The sequence below is a fragment of the Eumetopias jubatus genome, unplaced genomic scaffold (assembly GCF_037043125.1).
Source record: "Eumetopias jubatus isolate StellerSeaLion01/CBP00866 unplaced genomic scaffold, mEumJub1_p1.0 scaffold_10, whole genome shotgun sequence".
Taxonomy (NCBI): Eukaryota; Metazoa; Chordata; class Mammalia; order Carnivora; family Otariidae; genus Eumetopias; species Eumetopias jubatus.
In genome coordinates, this window is record NW_028274816.1 from 108,081,029 (window position 1) to 108,100,435 (window position 19,407).

General features: G+C 39.9%; 1 protein-coding gene across 8 annotated transcripts in view; it reads right to left on the minus strand.

The window, feature by feature from the left end:
• The window catches only part of MBTD1 (mbt domain containing 1), a 65,963-nt gene that overhangs the window by 30,604 nt on the left and 15,952 nt on the right, over positions 1-19,407 (minus strand). For 3 of the 8 annotated variants that reach the window (XM_088028331.1, XM_028091350.2, XM_028091349.2), the window contains exons 3-6: positions 10,324-10,525; positions 4,462-4,601; positions 3,070-3,184; positions 2,147-2,232 (exon numbers count right to left, since the gene is read on the minus strand). In XM_088028331.1, the coding sequence (XP_087884457.1) occupies positions 2,147-2,232; positions 3,070-3,184; positions 4,462-4,601; positions 10,324-10,477 (495 nt within the window). In that variant the 5' untranslated portion in view covers positions 10,478-10,525. Of the gene's footprint in view, positions 1-2,146; positions 2,233-3,069; positions 3,185-4,461; positions 4,602-10,323; positions 10,526-19,407 lie in introns of those variants that run through there. The other 5 variants (XM_028091352.2, XM_028091351.2, XM_028091353.2 and 2 more) reach the window with 5 other exon arrangements.

The window sequence follows — 19,407 nt, forward strand, 5'->3', positions numbered from 1 at the left end:
TTCCCAGAAGTTTAAAGATAGACTGTGGGAAAAAAAGAGCTCCACTCCTGAAATCCTGTGATTTTAGAACTGATCACAATCATACTTAAGTGCCGAGAAATAAAAAGTGTTTGTTTACCTGTGATCCTTACTCCAGAAGAAGTTGGGTTACGTTAAAGAAGCAAGGCACTCAGGGCTCTGACACTGCTCCCAGCCCCAATTCTTGGTTCAATCAGAGTAGTTCTGCTTCCATGTTACACATTGGATGTTTCTTAAAATTATGTTTGAAAAAGAATCCCCTATGAGCAGGAAAAGGCCCCCAACCTGTGCTCAAGTTGGAGACAAGGCAGATGTGGAGTCTGGCAGAAGTGGGCCTTACTGATGAACCAGTGTTAGGGCAGGCAGTCTGAGTCTTAGAAGACTACAAGATGGATGAAACAAGGCAGGGCCTTGTTGAAAACAAAATCAGTTTCATTATTATAATAGAGATTTTCTTACAGAGAACTTTAATATACCGGACATGAAATAAAATATGCTTTTGGGATTTTGAAATGTTTTTTAAAAAAATACCTTGACTACTTACATAACACAGCTTTACATGGTTTATGGTATCAAAATATAAAAAAAACCCAGAATATTAAAGACAGGAAGAGAGATAAAGGCTATTCAGAAGAGACAACAAATGTTCCAGGTATCTGGGATGAAGGAGTTATTGTAACTGAGAACGTAATCTGAGTCTGAGTTTCTCAAAAGCAGAAAGAACTAGAGAGAGAAAGAGAAAGATCTGCTTTGCAGTTCTCTTTAATGTTGCTGTTGCTGTGTATTTATTTAACCTATTTCACAAATGTAACACTACTATCCACCTTACGGTGAAGTACATCACCTACTTTACACACTGAGTAAAGTCTCTAGGATCCCTTTTAGGCTGCTGCAGAGAGTCAGCATGCCACCAACAAAGGGGCTGAACAGCTGTACTTTCAGGAAAGAAAACTAGCAAATGAATGAACTCAGCTTTAGTTTACATTCTTACCACTGATTTCATATGCTTGGCCTTGATCAAGAGTCTGTATTGGCCGTAAACAAATGAAAATTCATTTGGGTTTCCGCAGCAAGAACTCAAGCTCAGTTTTGTCCACATGCTGTTATTTAAAAGTAAAGTCCTAACTTAACAAAATGTTTAGTGTAAGCAAAATTTCATTCATTAATTTTCTAAATTCTCTTTTCTTTTTGTACATAGTCAGTAGCAGATAGAAAGTTTTTTTTAATAGCAGGCAGAACCTTTATATATAAAGTAAATGCGTAGTAAGGTCAAAAAAGTATTGGAGAGAATTAATCACAGATCACTGAACAAAAAGAATCAACAGGAGCAAACTTATCTTCTTTTTTAAAGATTTTTTAATTTTATTTGACAGAGAGACCCAGCAAGAGAGGGAACATGAGCAGGGGGAGTGGGAGCGGGAGAAGCAGGCTTCCGGCCGAGCAGGGAGCCCGATGCGGGTCTGGATCCCAGGACCCCGGGACCACGACCCGAGCCGCAGGCAGACGCCCAGTGACTGAGCCACACAGGCGCCCCTAACTGATCTTCTGATAACGTTTTTAAAATAATTCTGAATTACTTCACATACTCTGTAAGAATCTACTTGCCAAAAAGAACATCCTGCAAAGGGTTTTCCAGTATGTATCACATATTTCAGCCCACAATGCTGTATTACTTATAGTTCCTTGTTTTGTGATTTTACCTTTGTAGACAAAACGTAACTGGAACAAAGAGCCTTCCTTTTCCGAATTATCAGGTCAGATCACAAAGATTTAGGTAACATGCACGAGGGATGGTTTGTATTACATTGGACCATACCACACTGCCAATACACACGATATACAAAACCAGCAAACTGTATATGGTTCAGCTTAGTATGAAAATTGGAGGAGACTAGTATTTTTCCCTATTCGAATAATTTCAAATTATAATTTCTTTAAAGGATGCTTTTACTTGTAGAACTTCTAGACATTGTTTTTTATTACTAATAAGTATAATAAAAAAGAAACATTTTTATGACATTGTACAAAATAAAGATCTTCTAAAGACAAGACACTTAGGTGTTATTGTGTCTTCAGCTTTAAACAATGACTAAGCATTTCAATAGGAGGTGAAAAATTGCATACTCACATGTTTAAAGCAGGTAACTGGAGCTGCTGTAAAGCTATTGCTATTGATGTAGTTACCCCAGCTGAAGCCTTCCATGGAGACTGCTGCTGAAAACAAATAAATTTAGGTATATTCCAATTCTCAAATCTTTCACTGACATGAAAATGTGAAATGATATAAAATTAACTTATCACCTTGAAAGGAAGTTTTCTTTTTTCCTGTACAGATTTAAGAACTTTTCTAAGTAAACATGAACTTTTGCATAGATCATACCTGCAAACAAATAGTTTGTGTTCCACACGTAGCACAAGCTGCTTGGGAAGTGAAGTAAGAAAGAGCTCTTCAGTAATGAGCAGCAAAGAACAGCGGAGAACAGAAGTGTTCAGGATAACAAAGAATGCCATGGCTGGCTTTCGGGTTTTTATTCCCACGCAGCTTTTACTGGGCACCTCAAAGATTTCTAGCCAGTACCTGCTACTGATACCTTCAGGAGGGTTTTTCACTGCTTTAATTCCTGCTACATCTCCCTGCTTCTGCTCTCCTGTCAAGAATCTTCTATTAGAAATGATCCTTTCCTCAATCTCTTCCTCTTACTACTCTCTTCTCCCCACTCCCTACAAAGCTTGCTAAATGTCCTATTTCTTTGCTTTTTATCCCCACAAAGCTCCCCACCATCCACAGCACGCAGAACCTGTACACAGAAAATAATAAGCCAAATAAAAAATGTTAGGGGTACTACCCCAAGTACTGTTAACTTGTGAACACAACTCTCTTCTAGAATTATTTATTGAAATTAAAACCATCATCAGGAAGCCTAATGTCATACTGTACCAGTAGAACCTAGAAATGGCTTAGTTAACAAAACCCAAAATTAAAATGTCATTAACTCAAACTACATGAATCAGTATCCAATATTTCACCTCTATTACATTCACCGATATTACCTGCTTTAGTCTTTGCTTGATTTTGCAAGGTAGCTTGATACTGAGCATATGCGGCTAGTTTAGCAACTAAAGGTTGTTTCTGAAGAACTTTTGCTTTCTTTGTTGGAGGCTTACCCTAAAACAAGAAGAGTTAAGTAAATAGGATTCTTTTTCATCCACCCCCCTCCACCAAAAAAATTAACCTGACTGCATACTACCCATTCTGCTTAAGTAACATCAAGGGTTTAGAAAATTATTAAAGCAGAGAAAACAGACAAGGACTTTTAATGTGAGAAATGGTTTTGGAGTCCTGCTACAGTGTAGATGTCTAACATGGGTAGCAGGGCTGGCGCAAACTAAAACAGCAATATGCAAATTAATATGTTAATAAAAAATTATATCCCATAATGTTAAAATATAGGCTGTGGTGGATACTTGATTCCTTCTTATACTAGATAAAACCAGTGGTTATTCACTCATGCAGGTTGCCAAGCATTGCTATTTTTATGGTAAGAGAAGATAATTTAATGTTTAAAGAGCAAGTGACTGAGGTTTATACCTTTAGTGCTAACGCAAAAGATCAATGACAAAATGATCATGGGCCAAATTCACAGTGTGACAAACTGCCATCCATTTGGGTACAGACCACTGCTCAGGATCTTACGTACTGTCTATCTGAAATATAGAAATACATCTAAGTGATGTATTTCCTTAATTTGGGGAATTTATATAATCCTTTCAGTGCTATGTAATGATCACAATAAGTTAAAAGGAGAGTAAGAAAAATGTGATCAAATCTATTACAGAAGTCACTTAAATGCCTTAAAAACATTGTTTATATGCTACAATGGTAACAACTTAGTCAAATGATCAAATCTCCATTTTGTAGGCACTGAGGTACATTTAAAGAAAGACGAATTTCTTTTTATACCATGAACGTTTTCAAAAAGGTTAGTTGGATTAACCAAACACATTTGTTCAAGGTATCAAATAGGTTGCAATCAAAAGTACAAAGCAAAGATGATGGAGAGATAATACCAAAGGGTAAACCATTTCCCCCCAAATATTGAATGATTCTACCTTGATGTTAACTCAAAAGAAAACAAGGGGGAAAAATGGCTTCAGTTTCTGTATATAACGAGGTGTTTATTATATTTATACTTACTCAGAAAAAGAGTATATATTTTTCTTTCACTTATACAGTTTGGAGAGTATGCCTTGTCTGTTTATAATAGCTGTTCAATTTTATAGACGGAGCAAACTCTGGGGACCATGTATTAAAAAAAAAAAAGGGTATAAAGTGGTAACTGGCCAACTGGGTAGAAGTGGAGTGCAGTGAATCACGATCAATTGACAGATAAACAGTGAAAGCCATAGAAATAGCAGACATAAAGAACAAGAAGGTTTCTGTACCGTTACCTGAAGTCTGGCCAAAATGCTGGCCTTCTTGGAGTTTGACGAATAGCTTCGTGAACATGAAACGCTACAGAAACGCTTTGTTTTGGAGTAAAATGCATCTCGCACACCAACCATCCCACACATTTCGCAGGTAGCTAATTAAGAAAACAAAAACAGTGGTGTCATGATCACAAAATAAAACCCATTTTTTAACTAACAGTTTTAATAACTTACTATCTAAAGGTCTGAATTTAAACATGAGACAGAAAATGTCTTCTGTTACCAAAATGATGGAAAAGCCTCGACAACAGTTAGAGAAAAGACTGGTACGATGCCATGGCTACAGTTCCAGAAAGTCTGACCATAGCTCAAGGTCTAACAGGCTTTACAAGGGTCTAAACCCACGAGCAAATATAAAGCAGATTCCACTTACATGTCCTTAGTGCTTGCCATGTGCCAGGCATTTTCATACACACTAAGAGCTCTAACTTTCTGAATGGATTATAAACAAAAGATGAAAAGAAGTGCAACGTAACTGAGGATTAACACAAAGTGCAGCCTAGAAAGAGCCAAGTCTTGGAAAAATGCTAAGGGTAACAGATTCTTTCAAGTTCTGTTCAGAGGACAAGGAGGACGGGCTCAAAGCTTGAGGAAGGTGCTTGACTATTCCTTTTGCTAACAGAGGAAAACAAGACTCTGACTACTAAATGTGCCTCTTTTGTAAATTCGCATACTGGACAATAATCCGAAGGGCAGAATTAGAAGAAGGGTCATTGTAATGGAATATTATTCATTCACAAAAAAAGAAGGAAATCCTGCCATTTGTGACAACACGGTTCAACCCGGAGAGCATATGCTAAGTGAAATAGTGTATGGGATCATTTACATGTGGAAGCCTAAAAAAAAAAAAACCAATTTCATAGAAACAGAAAAGAGAATGGTGATTGCCAGAGGCTGGGGGGGAGGGTGACATGTAGGTCAAAGGGTACAAAGTTTCAGTTATAAGAAGAGTAAACTGTGAAGATCTAACATACAGCATGGTAAGTGCAGTTAATAATACTGTACTGCATATTAGAAAGCTGCTGGGAGTAGATACTGTGCTCTTTTCCATGATCCTACACACGAAAGGAGAGCTAATTATGTGAAGCGATGGACAGGTTACTTATCTTGATCTTGGTAATCATTCCAGAACATACATACATACATATATATATATATATCAAATCATCACATTGTACATGTTAAATACATACAACCATATTTGTCATTTATTCCTCCAAAGAGGGGGAAAAAAAATCCAGAAAGTAACATAGCAAACAACTGCCTGAGTGGGTTCAAATCTCCATGCAAACAGCTCACCTGGAGGTAGTTTAACCAGTACTTATAAATTTATTGAGAAATCATGGAAGAAAGATATGGTACCACAGGATTAGAGATGAAGAAAGGGTGTTTAAGGAGAGAAAAAACTGTATGGTTTCCTGTTGAAAAAATTACAGAACAGATAATTAAAAAGGTCTGTGACCATCTAGGTAAGGAAGTTGTGATCCCAAGGGAATCTTTGTCAAGAATTATACCTATCAAACTATAATTCCCATTACTAGGGTGTAAGCTCCACCAGGGTAGGGACTATTCTATATTGTTTCTCTCTGCATCTCTAGTATTTAAAATAGACCTGGGCACATATAAAGTTTCAATAAACCTTATTTCCTTTTGTGTTATTACTGAACTGTTATAACTAAACCATGGCGAGAGTATAGAGTAGACCCTTGAACAACATGGGTTTGAACTGTATGGGTCCATCTATGTGGATTTTTTTCAATAAATATGACATGGTACTATAAACGTATCTTCTCTTTTCTTAGGATCGTCCTAAAAATATTTTTTCTCTAGCTTACTTTAATGCAAAAATACATTATGTAATATAGAAAACATACACAATATGTGTTAACTGTTAATGTTATCAGTAAGGCTTTTGGTCAACAGTAGGCTATTAGTAATTAACTTTTTGGGGAGTCAAAAGTTACACATGAACTTGACTGTGTGGGGGATTAGCACTCCTAACCTGTGTTGTTCGAGGGTCGACTGTGTATTAATAGAAGCCGATTTTTTTTTTTTCCAAGGAGTTAACACATTTGATAAAATCTCTCATGTGGCTTTGTCAATGATTGAGAAATTTAAGGTGAAGTAGAAGTTTTAACTGACTGGATGACCACACCTAGTGGGTCCTGATAAATGACAGGAAGTTTTGTTTTTTTTTTTTTTAAGATTTTTAAAGTAATCTCTACACCCAGTGTGGACCTTGAACCTACAACCCCAAGATCAAGAGTTGCATGCTCTACCGACTGAGCCAGCCAGGTACCCCCAGTTTTTTAACTTTATTTTTCAGTAATCTCTACACTCAATGTGGGGCTCAAACTCATGGCCCTGAGATCAAGAGTCACGTGTTCTTCCAAATGAGCCAGCTAGGCGCCCCAGTGATGGGGAGTTTTTTGATACGGCCTGTAGGACTCTGTACCAGGCCCTGGGCTATTCAACTTTTTAATCAAAGGACTAGAATATGACCTACAGGGCATTATCATCAAATCTGCAAATGGCATAAAACTAGAATATTATGCAACACAACCTTCACATTAAATGACAAAATTAGAAATAAAAAATTTTTTTAAAAGATTTTATTTATTTATTTGATAGAGAGAGACACAGAGAGAGAAGGAACACAAGCAGGGGGAGTGGGAGAGAGATGTCTCCCATGGAGCAGGGAGCCCAATGCTGAGCTCGATCCCAGGACCCTGGGATCATGACCTGAGCCGGAGGCAGACGCTTAACGACTGAGCCACCCAGGTGCCCCAGAAATAAAAAATTTCTAAGACCAAAACTTAGTAAGAAAAAGGTTATGTGAATTTATTCATTTATTTATTTGGGGGGTGGGGGAGGGGAGAGGGAGAGAGAATCTTAAGCAGGCTAGACTCGGGGCTCGATCTCATGACCTGAGCCGAAATGAAGAGTTAGATGCTTAAATGACTGAGCCACCCAAGCGCCCCTGGAATAATTTAAAGTCTTAAACCTTGGATTTAAAAAACCAACTGCAGGGGTGCCTGGGTGGCTCAGTTGGTTAAGCAGCTGCCTTCGACTCAGGTCACGATCCCAGGGTCCTGGGATTGAGCCCCATGGTGGGCTCCCTGCTCAGTGGGGTGTCTGCTTCTCCTTCTCCCTCTGCTCCTCCTCCTTCCCCTGACTCGTATGTGTGCTCTCTTTCTCAAATAAGTAAGTAAATAAAATCTTAAACAAACAAACAAAACAAAAAACTGCAGCTGGAAAGGGGCTAGAACTTGGCAAGTCTCAAAAGGAAAAGCCCCCAGAAGCTTTTGTCTCCAAATCCAGAGCTTGTCCTTTGGGGACTGAGGGAGGGCCCAATTCTTTTTTTTTTTTTTTTTTTAAGATTTTATTTATTTGACAGAGAGATAGAGAGAGCACAAGTAGGCAGAGTGGCAGGCAGAGGGAGAGGGAGAAGCAGACTCCCCCCTTGAGCGGGGAGCCCAATGCAGGACTAGATCCCAGGACCCTGGGATCATGACCTGAACCAAAGGCAGACGCTTAACTGACTGAGCCACCCACGCGCCCAGGGAGGGCCCAATTCTTACCAGTATCCTGCCACACTCAGAGACAGGTCTCCCAGGACCAGCACAGTATGTAGCTCAACCAATGTCCAAAGGGGAAACCTCTGCTGCTGTACTTGCCTTCCATCATCCTGATGGCCAGGCCTGGGGGTCAGCTCCAGTTTTTTGCCCTTAGACCCATGGCCAGGCCTCCAAACCTGGCTTTTGGCTGCTGAGGTTCTATGACAGTTATTCCAGCACAGATCACTGCTACTCTGCTTCCCTTTATCGAGAGAGCCATTAAGAGAAATGTGAAGCTGATTTCATCAATTAGGCCCCCCTACAGCCCCAACCTGGGAGTAAGCTTGAAATCACTCCTGGGTCCTCTTCAGGCCCTGAATCATTTTTCAACTGTTAAAATCAGAATGGGATCCTGGCGGACTCACTTCTGAATCTAAGCGGTATCAAACAAGGCTGGATCCTATTCACATTCAGTGTTCTCAAGCATCTCTGGTGTATGTAGCCCCAGCCGGGGCTTCTGGGGATACTTCCTGTCACCCTTGGCTTCAGGCCACCCTGCCTAGCAGGTAACCACATCCCAACTGTACAGACAGAAAAACAGGCTCCGTGGGTCAGAAGCCTGCTCAGGGCCAAAAATTTAACTCCAAATCTGCCTGTTCCACCTTCTTTCCCCTGTGCCCTAGTCTTTGTGATGTCCTTGGAAATGACCTTGTCTGGCTCCCAAGTGAAGTGGGAGTGTGTCCTTCAGCTTTTGCCAATAGGAAGCCTCTTTGCTGACAGCAAGTAACCAGAAGCCAGGACCCTGTGGGAGGCCCTCAGTGAGCACTGACTGATTTAAAACTATGTTCTCAGACACTGCAGTCCCCCAGATGGTTGTATTTCCAAATCTTTCATCTCTAAGCGATGTTTCTTGTGGTTAGTCACCCATGTGCCTGCCACAGCTGAATGGCTCAGCGTTACTCCTTCGAAGTCCTACCTGCCAACCTGTGCTACGACAGTTCCCTTCTTCCACAGGCTTCTCCCACACCTTCCACCTTTGTCCTTCAAAGCCAGCTCAAAGGCTGCCTGCCCTGTGAAGCCCTCTCTGGTTGGACCTAGGGAGAATTCATCACCTGCCCTTCCTGCTCCCATAGCCCTTGCTTGTGCTGTTCCTAAAAGTATATTCAAATCAGCCTCATATATTAAAAAACAAAGTTGGGGTGCCTGGCTGGCTCAGTTGGTGGAGCATGTGACTCTTGATCTTGGGGTTCTAAATTCAAGCCCCAAGCTGGGAGGAGAGATTTCTTAAAAATCTTAAAAAAAAAAAAAAAAAGTCAACTGCCAATGCACGAAACTGGTTTAATTGGTTTACTGGTAAAGCTGTAGAAAAGATTAAAGAATTTCAGCTATATGCAAAATCAGTATTATTTTCAAAAAAGCTAAAGCAACTGTGTGGCATGAGTGGAAACACAGTGTCCTGAAAAAAGGAGATGAAGGCGGAATTACCTTCTGCCCTAATCACACAGGTGACCAACCACCAGCCTGAGGTGCGTTCCAGGAGATGGGACTTTCAATCCTAAAAACAGGACAGTCTCGGGCAAGTCAGGACAAGCTGTCACCTTACTACCACGTAATCCAAAGTATGCCCGGAAGACGGTGAGCAGGATATATTCAGGAATTAAAATCACTGTGATACTACAAGAAATGACCGAAGCAACTAGAGTTACTCAGAGTGTTCTAGTGTGAAGGGAGATCATTGTAACAAGGATTAGAATTATTCTGGGTACCTTTAAAAGACAAAATTAAGACCCAAAGACAAAATTTAGAGCACGGGTAATTTTGGTCCAATATAAAGGATATTCTGGTAATTACAGATACGTTATCACTGGAAGCGTTAAAACAGAAAACTTCCCATGAGGAATTTTTGTAGAGGATAGAGACTTTACCCTGCAAGTACCTGTCAACTCTACAAGCCCGCGATCCTACACACTCAGTTACACAGGGATTTACTATCTAATGACTGAATTTATGTCCAACATTATGTTTCTCAATAGCCTTTTGTTTTTATTTTGTTCTACTTGCCCTCCGCCAGAATACAGCAGGTAGGCAAGATAAAGAGATCAAACAGAAATCTAATGGTCTTATCTACAACTCTTAAGTTTCGGACTGCCTTTCTTTATTCCTTGAAAAATTCTAAGGAAGGGAAATGACAGAAGAAATGGAACTAAAACATAACCTCCAACATGAAGCTGAATAACAGCGGAAGGCTGTAAACACTCACCCATGCCAGATTTACCATCTGGGTATGTGTACACTTGTCCATTGTTTTTGATAATTGGGAGGTTAGAAGGTAAAGGAGCAACTTCTTCTTCACTCTCCTCAGAGCTGGAGCTGCTACTCGTGTCCTCACTGCAGCTATCATAACCGTCAAACATCCCGAATGAGTCTCTTCTTTTCCTTTCGGAGCGTGAAGAACGTTCAGTCTTAAAAGTAGAAGAAATCAATAATACATGACACAGCACAGATACACCCCCCACCCAAAGGAACTTAGTTCCAATTATGGTAAGTGGTATCTGAAAAATGAAGATCTAGCCCTCAGAAATGATAATTTTATTCTGTAATGGAATGTTTGTTTCAAAACAGAAGCTTTCCTTTCTACAAGGTGCAAATTTATTAGCTACCATGTTAGCTAATAAGAATGTCAACGGTGACAGCAAGAACGCTGAGTGGGATCAGAAGATCACCACGTAATTTAAGCTTTGCCATAAACTAGGTGGGTTACTTCTCTATTAAAAGGAAATTAGATAATTTTAGAAATAATTTAGATATTAACTATTTAAAAATGACAGAAGATAACGTTTGTACATAGGTAGCCCTATCTCATTTTTTTCCTTAGCATAAACAATGGTTAAAAAAACTCCAAGTATCTCAAGCTAAAAACATTATTTTCTTTTCAAAGGAAAAGCACAAAGACACTATTATCATCTTCAGTGAATGCCACACATTTGCTCCTCCAAAAAGATATGCCCTCTCTCAAAGCCCCCCAAGCCCCTCAAAAATAATATTGCCAACTCCAACCTTTCCTGAAATACACTGCAAAATGTCAAGTTTAGTGAGGAGAAAGCAAAAAGAAAATAGGAAAATAAAGAGAAAAAAAATCTTCAGGAAAAAATATAAGGAAACAAAAGCAACATAGGGAGCAAAAAAAACTTCAAAAAAATTTGATATAAACAAACACAGTGAGTTACAACTGGAGTGAAAAGTATCAACCAAAGAATCTTAGTTTGGCACCTATCCTTATTCTTTTGCTTCAGTTAGTATCTTTTGGTATCATTTTATACTTTACGCACAATTTCTTTCCTGGCTAGTTAACTTCCTACCCTGACCAACAACAAAGCTGAAATCTGTCATCTAAAGCCTGACAGAATAAAACCAAGCAAGTGCATCTCCTAGTTTGAGAGACTATCATTTTCAGGTGTGCAGGTATGGAACATTGTACTAAAATGCGAAACTGATTTTCACATGTATCAGGTGTAACTATGAAAGTGACAAAATCAGTTTCTTTTAATCCACACAATGGAAATATTTTATACCCAAATGAATACTCTCTTTTAAGAAGGCCCCTTAGGAGGTTCTACGCCTACTACAATGCGCCTGCTACAATGTGGTTGCTACAGCCTCCAACTTCTTATAGTATTCTTCTTTTAGATCCAATTTTAAAAAGAAAACCGCATCGTGTGTGGTTACTTTGTAATTATTCTGTTTCCCTCAATAGTTTTCCCTAGCTTGATTACCCATCTTATTTAACAGATCTGGTTCTGAATAACTTGCAGGTATTTAAATTCAAAGAATCAAAATCCGCTACCACCAGATTTCAAAAGAAGAAGATTCTGAAGGCAATGCCAAAAGAAAGTCTAGCAACATTTTGAACTGATAAGGTGATAAAGAATGGGATAGTCCTTGTTTGAGGGAAGGGTGGTGCTAACAGCACAGAATTCGGACAGCCCTAGGTTTGACTCTCAGCTTTGCCATTCATTAGCTATGAACTTAGCTGTGAAACAAGTTATGAGCTTCTTCTCTTATTCATTCAACATTCAACAACTATTTATCAATTTTTCAACAACAAATTTATCAATTTATCAATATTTGTGTGTCTCACAGTAGCAGAGGCTAAAGATAGAGCAGGGTACAGAGCAGACAAAATTCATGCTTCTCACAAACGTTACCAGACTACTGGCAAGAGGAATCCAAGCAAGGCCACGGGAAGGCAGGGTCAAACTGAGGCAGGAGTAGTCAGCTAAGACTCAGGGGTGAGGAAAGGCTTTGGTGAGATAAGACCTCGACGCCAGAAAGGGCAGCCAATTGAATATCTGGTCCTGGGATGTTCTAGGCAAAGCAGAGAACAAGACAAAGGCTTTCAGCCTGGAATATAATATACTTGGCAAACTGAAAGGCCAGCGTGGCTGGTGCCCAGTGTGAGAGGTGTACGAGATGGGGTTGGAGGAGGGTACAGAGGCCACATCACGAGGACCCTTGAAGGCCAAGGTAAAGAAGTGATACATTCTTTTTTCCTCAGGGCAATGGAAAGACATTATGAAATATTTATCTCGGTGTCTGGAATGCACACTTAATAAACACTGGCTAGAACTTTAAGTTCTAGTAGATTCATACAGCCCACGTCCATGCAGAGATGATCTTTTATACCCATAGTTTTCATATAAGCTCGTTCACTTTACAGCCTGCTTGGTTAGCAGCTAATGCATATTTATTGACCCTTAAATGTCAGTGCAGAATCTTATTTGGACTCAACTTATCAGCGAATATAACCCTGCAATTTCAGGGGATCAATGAGAACGAACATCCTGGTTTCAACATTACAAGGCTTTTTAACATTAAAAAAATAAAAGTATTATGGTCAAATACATTTGGAAAATTTTCCTTACTTCAAGGCCTCTTTAAACCTTCAATATACTTATGAACATTATGATAATTTAAGAGGGATATATAGCATGCAGTATTTTCCAAAGCATCTTCAAAGACTAATGATCTAGAGAAATGCTAACCTTTTCCATGGTTCCAGCACACAGAAAATGATCATCTATACAACGCAAGGGTTATAAGCCCCTGAATGCACTCAGTCTGAGGCCTCTGACTATCCCAAGTATTGCAGGGATGAATTATCTTGACAAATCCAAGACACACTAGCTGGGAAGCTATATTCTACTTGGGAAATGGTGTTCCGTCAGTATTTTTTTCTTAGATTATGACAGAATACTAATGAACTATACATATGAGCTGTAATCAACTTATTCTATGTTAAACTTAGCATTTGCTGCAGGGGAACTTAATTGGAAACCCCTGCATCAGACGAAAATCCCTAAGGGGGCTGCAACTTCAATGAAACGGTAGGTGGGGAAAAAAAATGTGACTACATGCAAAAGAGGACCTACAAGTGAGCCTTTCCTGCCCATGCTCTGGGTGGAGAGGCTACTCTGGGATTTTTGTTTTTTTAAGATTTTATTTATTTAGGGGTGCCTGGGTGGCTCAGTTGTTTAAGTGTCTGCCTTCAGCTCAGGTCATGATCCCAGAGTCCTGGGATCGAGCTCAGCGGGAAGCCTGCTTCTCCACTCTCCCACGCCCCCTGCTTGTGTTCCCTCTCTCGTGGTCTCTGTCAAATAAATAAATAAAATCTAAAAAAAAAAAAAAAAAAAGATTTTATTTATTTATTTGACAGAGAGAGAGCACAAGCAGGGGGAGGGCAGGCAGATGGAGAAGCAGGCTCTCCGTGGAGCAGGGAGCCTAATGCGGGGCTCAATCCCAGGACCCTGGGATCACTACCTGAGCCGAAGGCAGATGCCCAACCGACTGAGCCACCGAAGTGCCTTTTTTTTTTTAAGATTTTATTTATTTTTATTTGACAGAGAGAGAGAGAGAGCACAAGCAGGGGGTGCAGCAGGCAGAGGGAGAGGGAGAAGCAGACTCCTGCCTGAGCAGGGAGCCAGATGTGGGGCTCGATCCCAGAGCCCTGGGATCATGACCTGAGCTGAAGGCAGATGCTTAACTGACTGAGCCACCCAGGCGCCCCCACGAACTGTTTAAGAAGAAATAAAAAGGGGCACTTGGGTGGCTTACTCTTGATCTCATGGTTGTGGGACTGAGACCTGCACTGGGTTCCTTGCTCAGCAGGGAGTCTGCTTGAGATTCTCCTCTCCCTCTGTGCCACCCTCTTTCCTGCACACAATGTGTATGCATGTTCTTCTCTCTCTGACATAAATCTTAAAAAAAGAAAAATATTATTAAAAAATGAACAAAGGAATAAAAAGCAATCAGGCAGACCTGACAAGAACCAAATGTAACTTCTGTAAATGAAAAATGTAACCTGTGGGGCACCTGGGAGGCTTCGATGGTTAAGCGTCTGCCTTTGGCTCAGGTCATGATCCCAGGGTCCTGGGATCAAGCCCCATGTCAGGCTCCTTTTGGAGCCTGCTTCTCCCCCTCACTCTGCCTGTGATACCTACCACCTATCACCCATTCCATTCCTATTTACCTAAAATGAAAAGATATATCCACACAAAGATGTGTGCGTGTGTGTGTGTGTGTGTGTGTGTGTGTGTGTGTGTGTGTGTGTACACATACATGAATGGTCGTACTAGCTCAAAAATAGAAACAACCCAAATATTAACAGGTGAATGAACAAATTATGCTCTGCCTACTTGTGTCCTCTATCTTTGTCAAATAAATAAATAAAATCTTAAAAATATGTATAACTGCTGTAATGAAAAAAACACCCACCACCAAAACACCTCAATGGATGGGCTGAATTGCAGATCAGACATGGCTAAAAAAGAAATGGGGAAATGGAAGATAAACATTAAGAAAATACCCAAAACACTGCAAAGAAGAACAGAAACATAGAAAAAAAGTTAAAAGAGCATAACATGCAAAGATCTAATAAATGTCTAATATGAATTCTCAAAGGAGAGAATATGGAAATGCTGAATGAGAGACTGGCTAAGAATTCTACAAAAACTTTGAAAACAAATTCAGACAGGACTACCACATATATTAAACACAAGAAAAAGAAAACGACATTTAAACAGATCATAGTACCAGTGCAAAACACTAGCGAGAAGATTTAAAAAGGGACCAATCACACAGTGAATCTCACTCATCAAAAAGTCCAACCTCAGGCTCATTCAGTCCAATCAGTGGCTTAGTGAGAGGTAAGGATCACCAATCATTTAAAAAAGGCCTCTGAGGGGCGCGTGGGTGGCTCAGTTGGTTGGGCTCTCTCGTGGGCTCTCTCTCTCACTCACTCTATCTCTCAAATGAATAAATAAAATCTTAAACAACAAAAACAAGAAAGGCCTCTGAGAATGTGAAAGACCAAAACAAATCTTCAGGAAAAAAAAATCTACAAGGAAACAGAAGCAATGTAGGGAGAAAAAACAAAAAAACCTTCAGAAACGAAATTAATGGGGCACCTGGGTGGCTCAGTTGGTTAAATGTCTGCGTTTGGCTCAGGTCACGATCCTGAGGTCCTGGGATTGAGCCCTCCATCGGGCTCCCTGCTCCATGGGGAGTCAGCTTCGCCCTCTGCCCCTCCCCCCTGCTCATGTGCTCTCTCATAAATAAAACAAAAATCTTTTAAGAAAAATATGAAATTAATTCTTCAGGGACGTAAGAATAGGTAGGATACCACCAGGGAACAAGTTCTTGAAATTTAAAAACAGAAGAGGCAACATAATCTCGATGTTGTACATCTGAAACCAATGTAACAATGTGTCAACTACATCCGAATAAAAAAATTAAAAAGAAAAAAGACAAAAAGAAAAAAGGTTAATTCAGTGGAAAAAAGATAGTCTTTTCAACAAAAGGTGCTGGATCAAATACATTACCAAATTAAAAAAAAAAACAGAAGAAAACCCAATTCTGATCTATACTTCACCTCATCTACAAAAATTAACTCAAAATGGATCACAGACCTAAACGTAAGAACTCAAACTATAAAACTTCTAGAAAAAAAAATAGGAGAAAATCTTCATGACCTTAGGTAGGCATAAAATTTTTGGATAGGACATCAGAAATATGATCCATAAATGAAAAATACTAAGTTGGATTTATCAAAATTAAAAACTGGTCCTTGGAAGGCACTATTAAGAGAATAAGACAAGACAGACTGGAGAACAATATTTGCAAATCACGTATCTGATAAAGGATCGCTATCTAGGACATACCAAAACTCAATAACTGGGACAGTCCAATTAAAAAACAGGCACAATATCTCAACAAACAATTCAGAGATATATGGATGGCAAATAAGGACATGAAAAGATGCTCAACAGCACTGGCCATTAGGAAAATGCAAACTAAAACCATGAGACACTCATACATCTATTAGATTGCCCCAAATTAAAAAAAAAAAAACCAAAAACCCAAAACACCAACCCTCTACAGTCTATGTAGCAAATGGAACTCTCAAACACTGCAGATGGGAAGGTAAAAGCATTTTGTAAAAGAGACAGTTAAAATGTTAAATACATACCACCTATCACCCATTCCATTCCTATTTACCTAAAATGAAAAGATATATCCACACAAAGATGTGTGTGTGTGTACACATACATGAATGGTCGTACCAGCTCAAAAACAGAAACAACCCAAATATTAACAGGTGAATGAACAAATTATGCCATATCCACAGTGATTCCATATTGAGGCTCAGCAATAAAAAGGAATGAGTTGATATATACAACATGGATAAGTCTCAAAATAATTACACCGAGTTTAAAAAACCAGACAAGAGCACATGCTGTATGACTCCATTTATATAAAACTTTAGAAAATGCAAACTGTTTTTGCATTTCCTTCATTTTTACTTAATGTTGTATTTCCATTCCAAGGTCCCACATTACATTTAGTTGTCATGTCCCCTAAAGCTCCTCTTGGCTATGACAATTTCCCAGGTTTTCCTGGTTTTTGATGACTTTTGAGGAGTACCTGGTCAGGTATTTTGTTGAATGATCCTCTACTGCGATTTGTCTCATAATTTCCTCAGGACCAGACTGGGGCTGTTTTTGGAAAAAAGGTCAGCAGTACTGCGAAGTACCCTTTGTATCAAAGGGTACATAGTACTAACATAACTTACCACTGTTGGGATTGACCTTGATCACCTCTACCTGAAGCAGTATTTTTCAGGTTTTTCTCTGTTATAAAATTACTCCTAGCCCCTCTCCATACTGTACTTTTCGGAAGTGACTTTGTGAAGTCCACACTTACAAAGTGGGGAGTTATGCTCCCTCTCCTTGACAGCTGTGCATCCACACAAATAATTTCGATTTCTTCCGCATAGATTTCCTCGTTTTGGGTTTATGTGAGGTTTTCTCTCAGGTTGTGTATCTCCAGTTGAAATACTACTGATGCTGTCTCTTAGGGTAGCAAATTCAGATTATGTGATTTCCACCTGCCTCCTATTGGTGATGAGAAGTTAGAAGGCATGGTCCAGGTGTGGTCTGGTTCTCTGTTGTCGTTTTACTATTCTCCCTCTTTTAATAAGCAATCTGTGGAGAGATACTTAAAGACCATGCAAATATTCTGTTCATCAAAATTTCACTCTAGATTTGGCATCCAATGAGGATCTTGCTCAATCTGAAACTAGCATTTTCCAGCCCCAGAGTTTCTTCCATATTCTCATTTGGCATTCTTCTGTAGGAAAGATCCCTCTTTTTTCTCGTATTATGGCTATCCACTCATGGATTCCTACTTTTCAGTGGCTTATAATTCATTATAGTCCTTAGTTATCTGGGAACTCCAACTGTTCCAGATTTAGCCAGTGGGAGCCCCATCAAGCCGACTCGTATCATTGTGACAAGCCTCTATCATTGTTTGGGCAATTCCTTACTTTCTGGCATACCAAGATACTCCAGGATTATCTTATACTCATTTTCCTGTCCCAACCCTAGAATCAACCATTTCTTCCTAAGAGCCCCAGTTTCTTTTGGTGGGGGCTATCAGAAATAAAGATGTGGCATTCCGCATACTCAGTGCTACTGAGGTCTCTTTCTGTCTCTGGGTCCTTCAGTAGATGGAACTGGAATACATACATGTATGTGACATGTCATATGTATACACACATGTATCTTAGAAAATCATGAGTTCACACTTTTAACTCCAATTCCAATCCATCTGTTAGGGCTTTTCCTTATCTTCCCACATCTGTATTTGGAGCTTTCTTCTTCCACAGTGAAAACCATGGCTCCCACACCAATTACACATACTCATTTGCTCAATCCTTCTATATATTTATATAGTTGCAGAAGCATTACATCCACACTGCTACAAAAACCAAACTTATGGGTCCAGAATTTCTTTGTAGTCCCATCTCCCTAAACTGAAGGTCAGAGTATTTAAGAGTTACTTGGATTATTTATTTCTCCCTCCTTCAATGTGGTTATATTATTGATTTAAACCAGCTGAGTTTGGTTTTTAGTCTTCCCTGCCATCCTTACTGAATTAATTCCATTTCTGGGGCCTATCTAAAAAACTGCCCTGCTTACAAACATAAAGAACTATATAAAAAGTTACAACTTGGAAAAATGTTGTTTCCTGCCCCTGCCTCACCATCCACCTTTGCAGGCGGGTAACCTAGTTCATCCCTCTTGTGTGTGTCTATTTTGAAAAGGTAAATAGGTATATTTATTTTCTTATTCTTCTTTCTTACAGAGAAGGCCATACACTAAATTTCTCTGTCCTTTGCTTTTATTAATTCAGAAATATATCCTGGGGGCACCTGGGTGGCTCAGTTGGTTAAGCAACTGCCTTCAGCTCAGGTCATAATCCTGGAGTCGCTGGATCGAGTCCGGCATCGGGCTCCCTGCTCAGCAGGGAGTCTGCTGCTCCCTCTGACCCTCCCCCTTCTCATGTGCTCTCTCTCTCTCTCTCTCTCATTCTGTCTCAAATAAATAAATAAAATCTTAAAAAAAAAGAGAAAAGAAATATATCCTGGAAGGGCGCCTGCGTGGCTCAGATGGTTAAGCGTCTGCCTTCGGCTCAGGTCATGATCCCAGCCAGGGTCCTGGGATTGAGTCCCACATCGGGCTCCCTGCCCCTTGGGAGCCTGTTTCTCCCTCTGCATCTATCTCTCTGTCTCTCATGAATAAATACAAAAATAAAAAATCTTAGGAAAAAAAAAAAGAGGGCGCCTGGGTGGCTGAGTTGGTTGAGCAACTGCCTTCGGCTCAGGTCATGATCCTGGAGTCCCAGGATCGAGTCCCCCATCAGGCTCCCTGCTCAGCAGGGAGTCTGCTTCTCCCTCTGGCCCTCCCCCCTCTCATGCTCTCTCTATCTCATTCTCTCTCTCAAATAA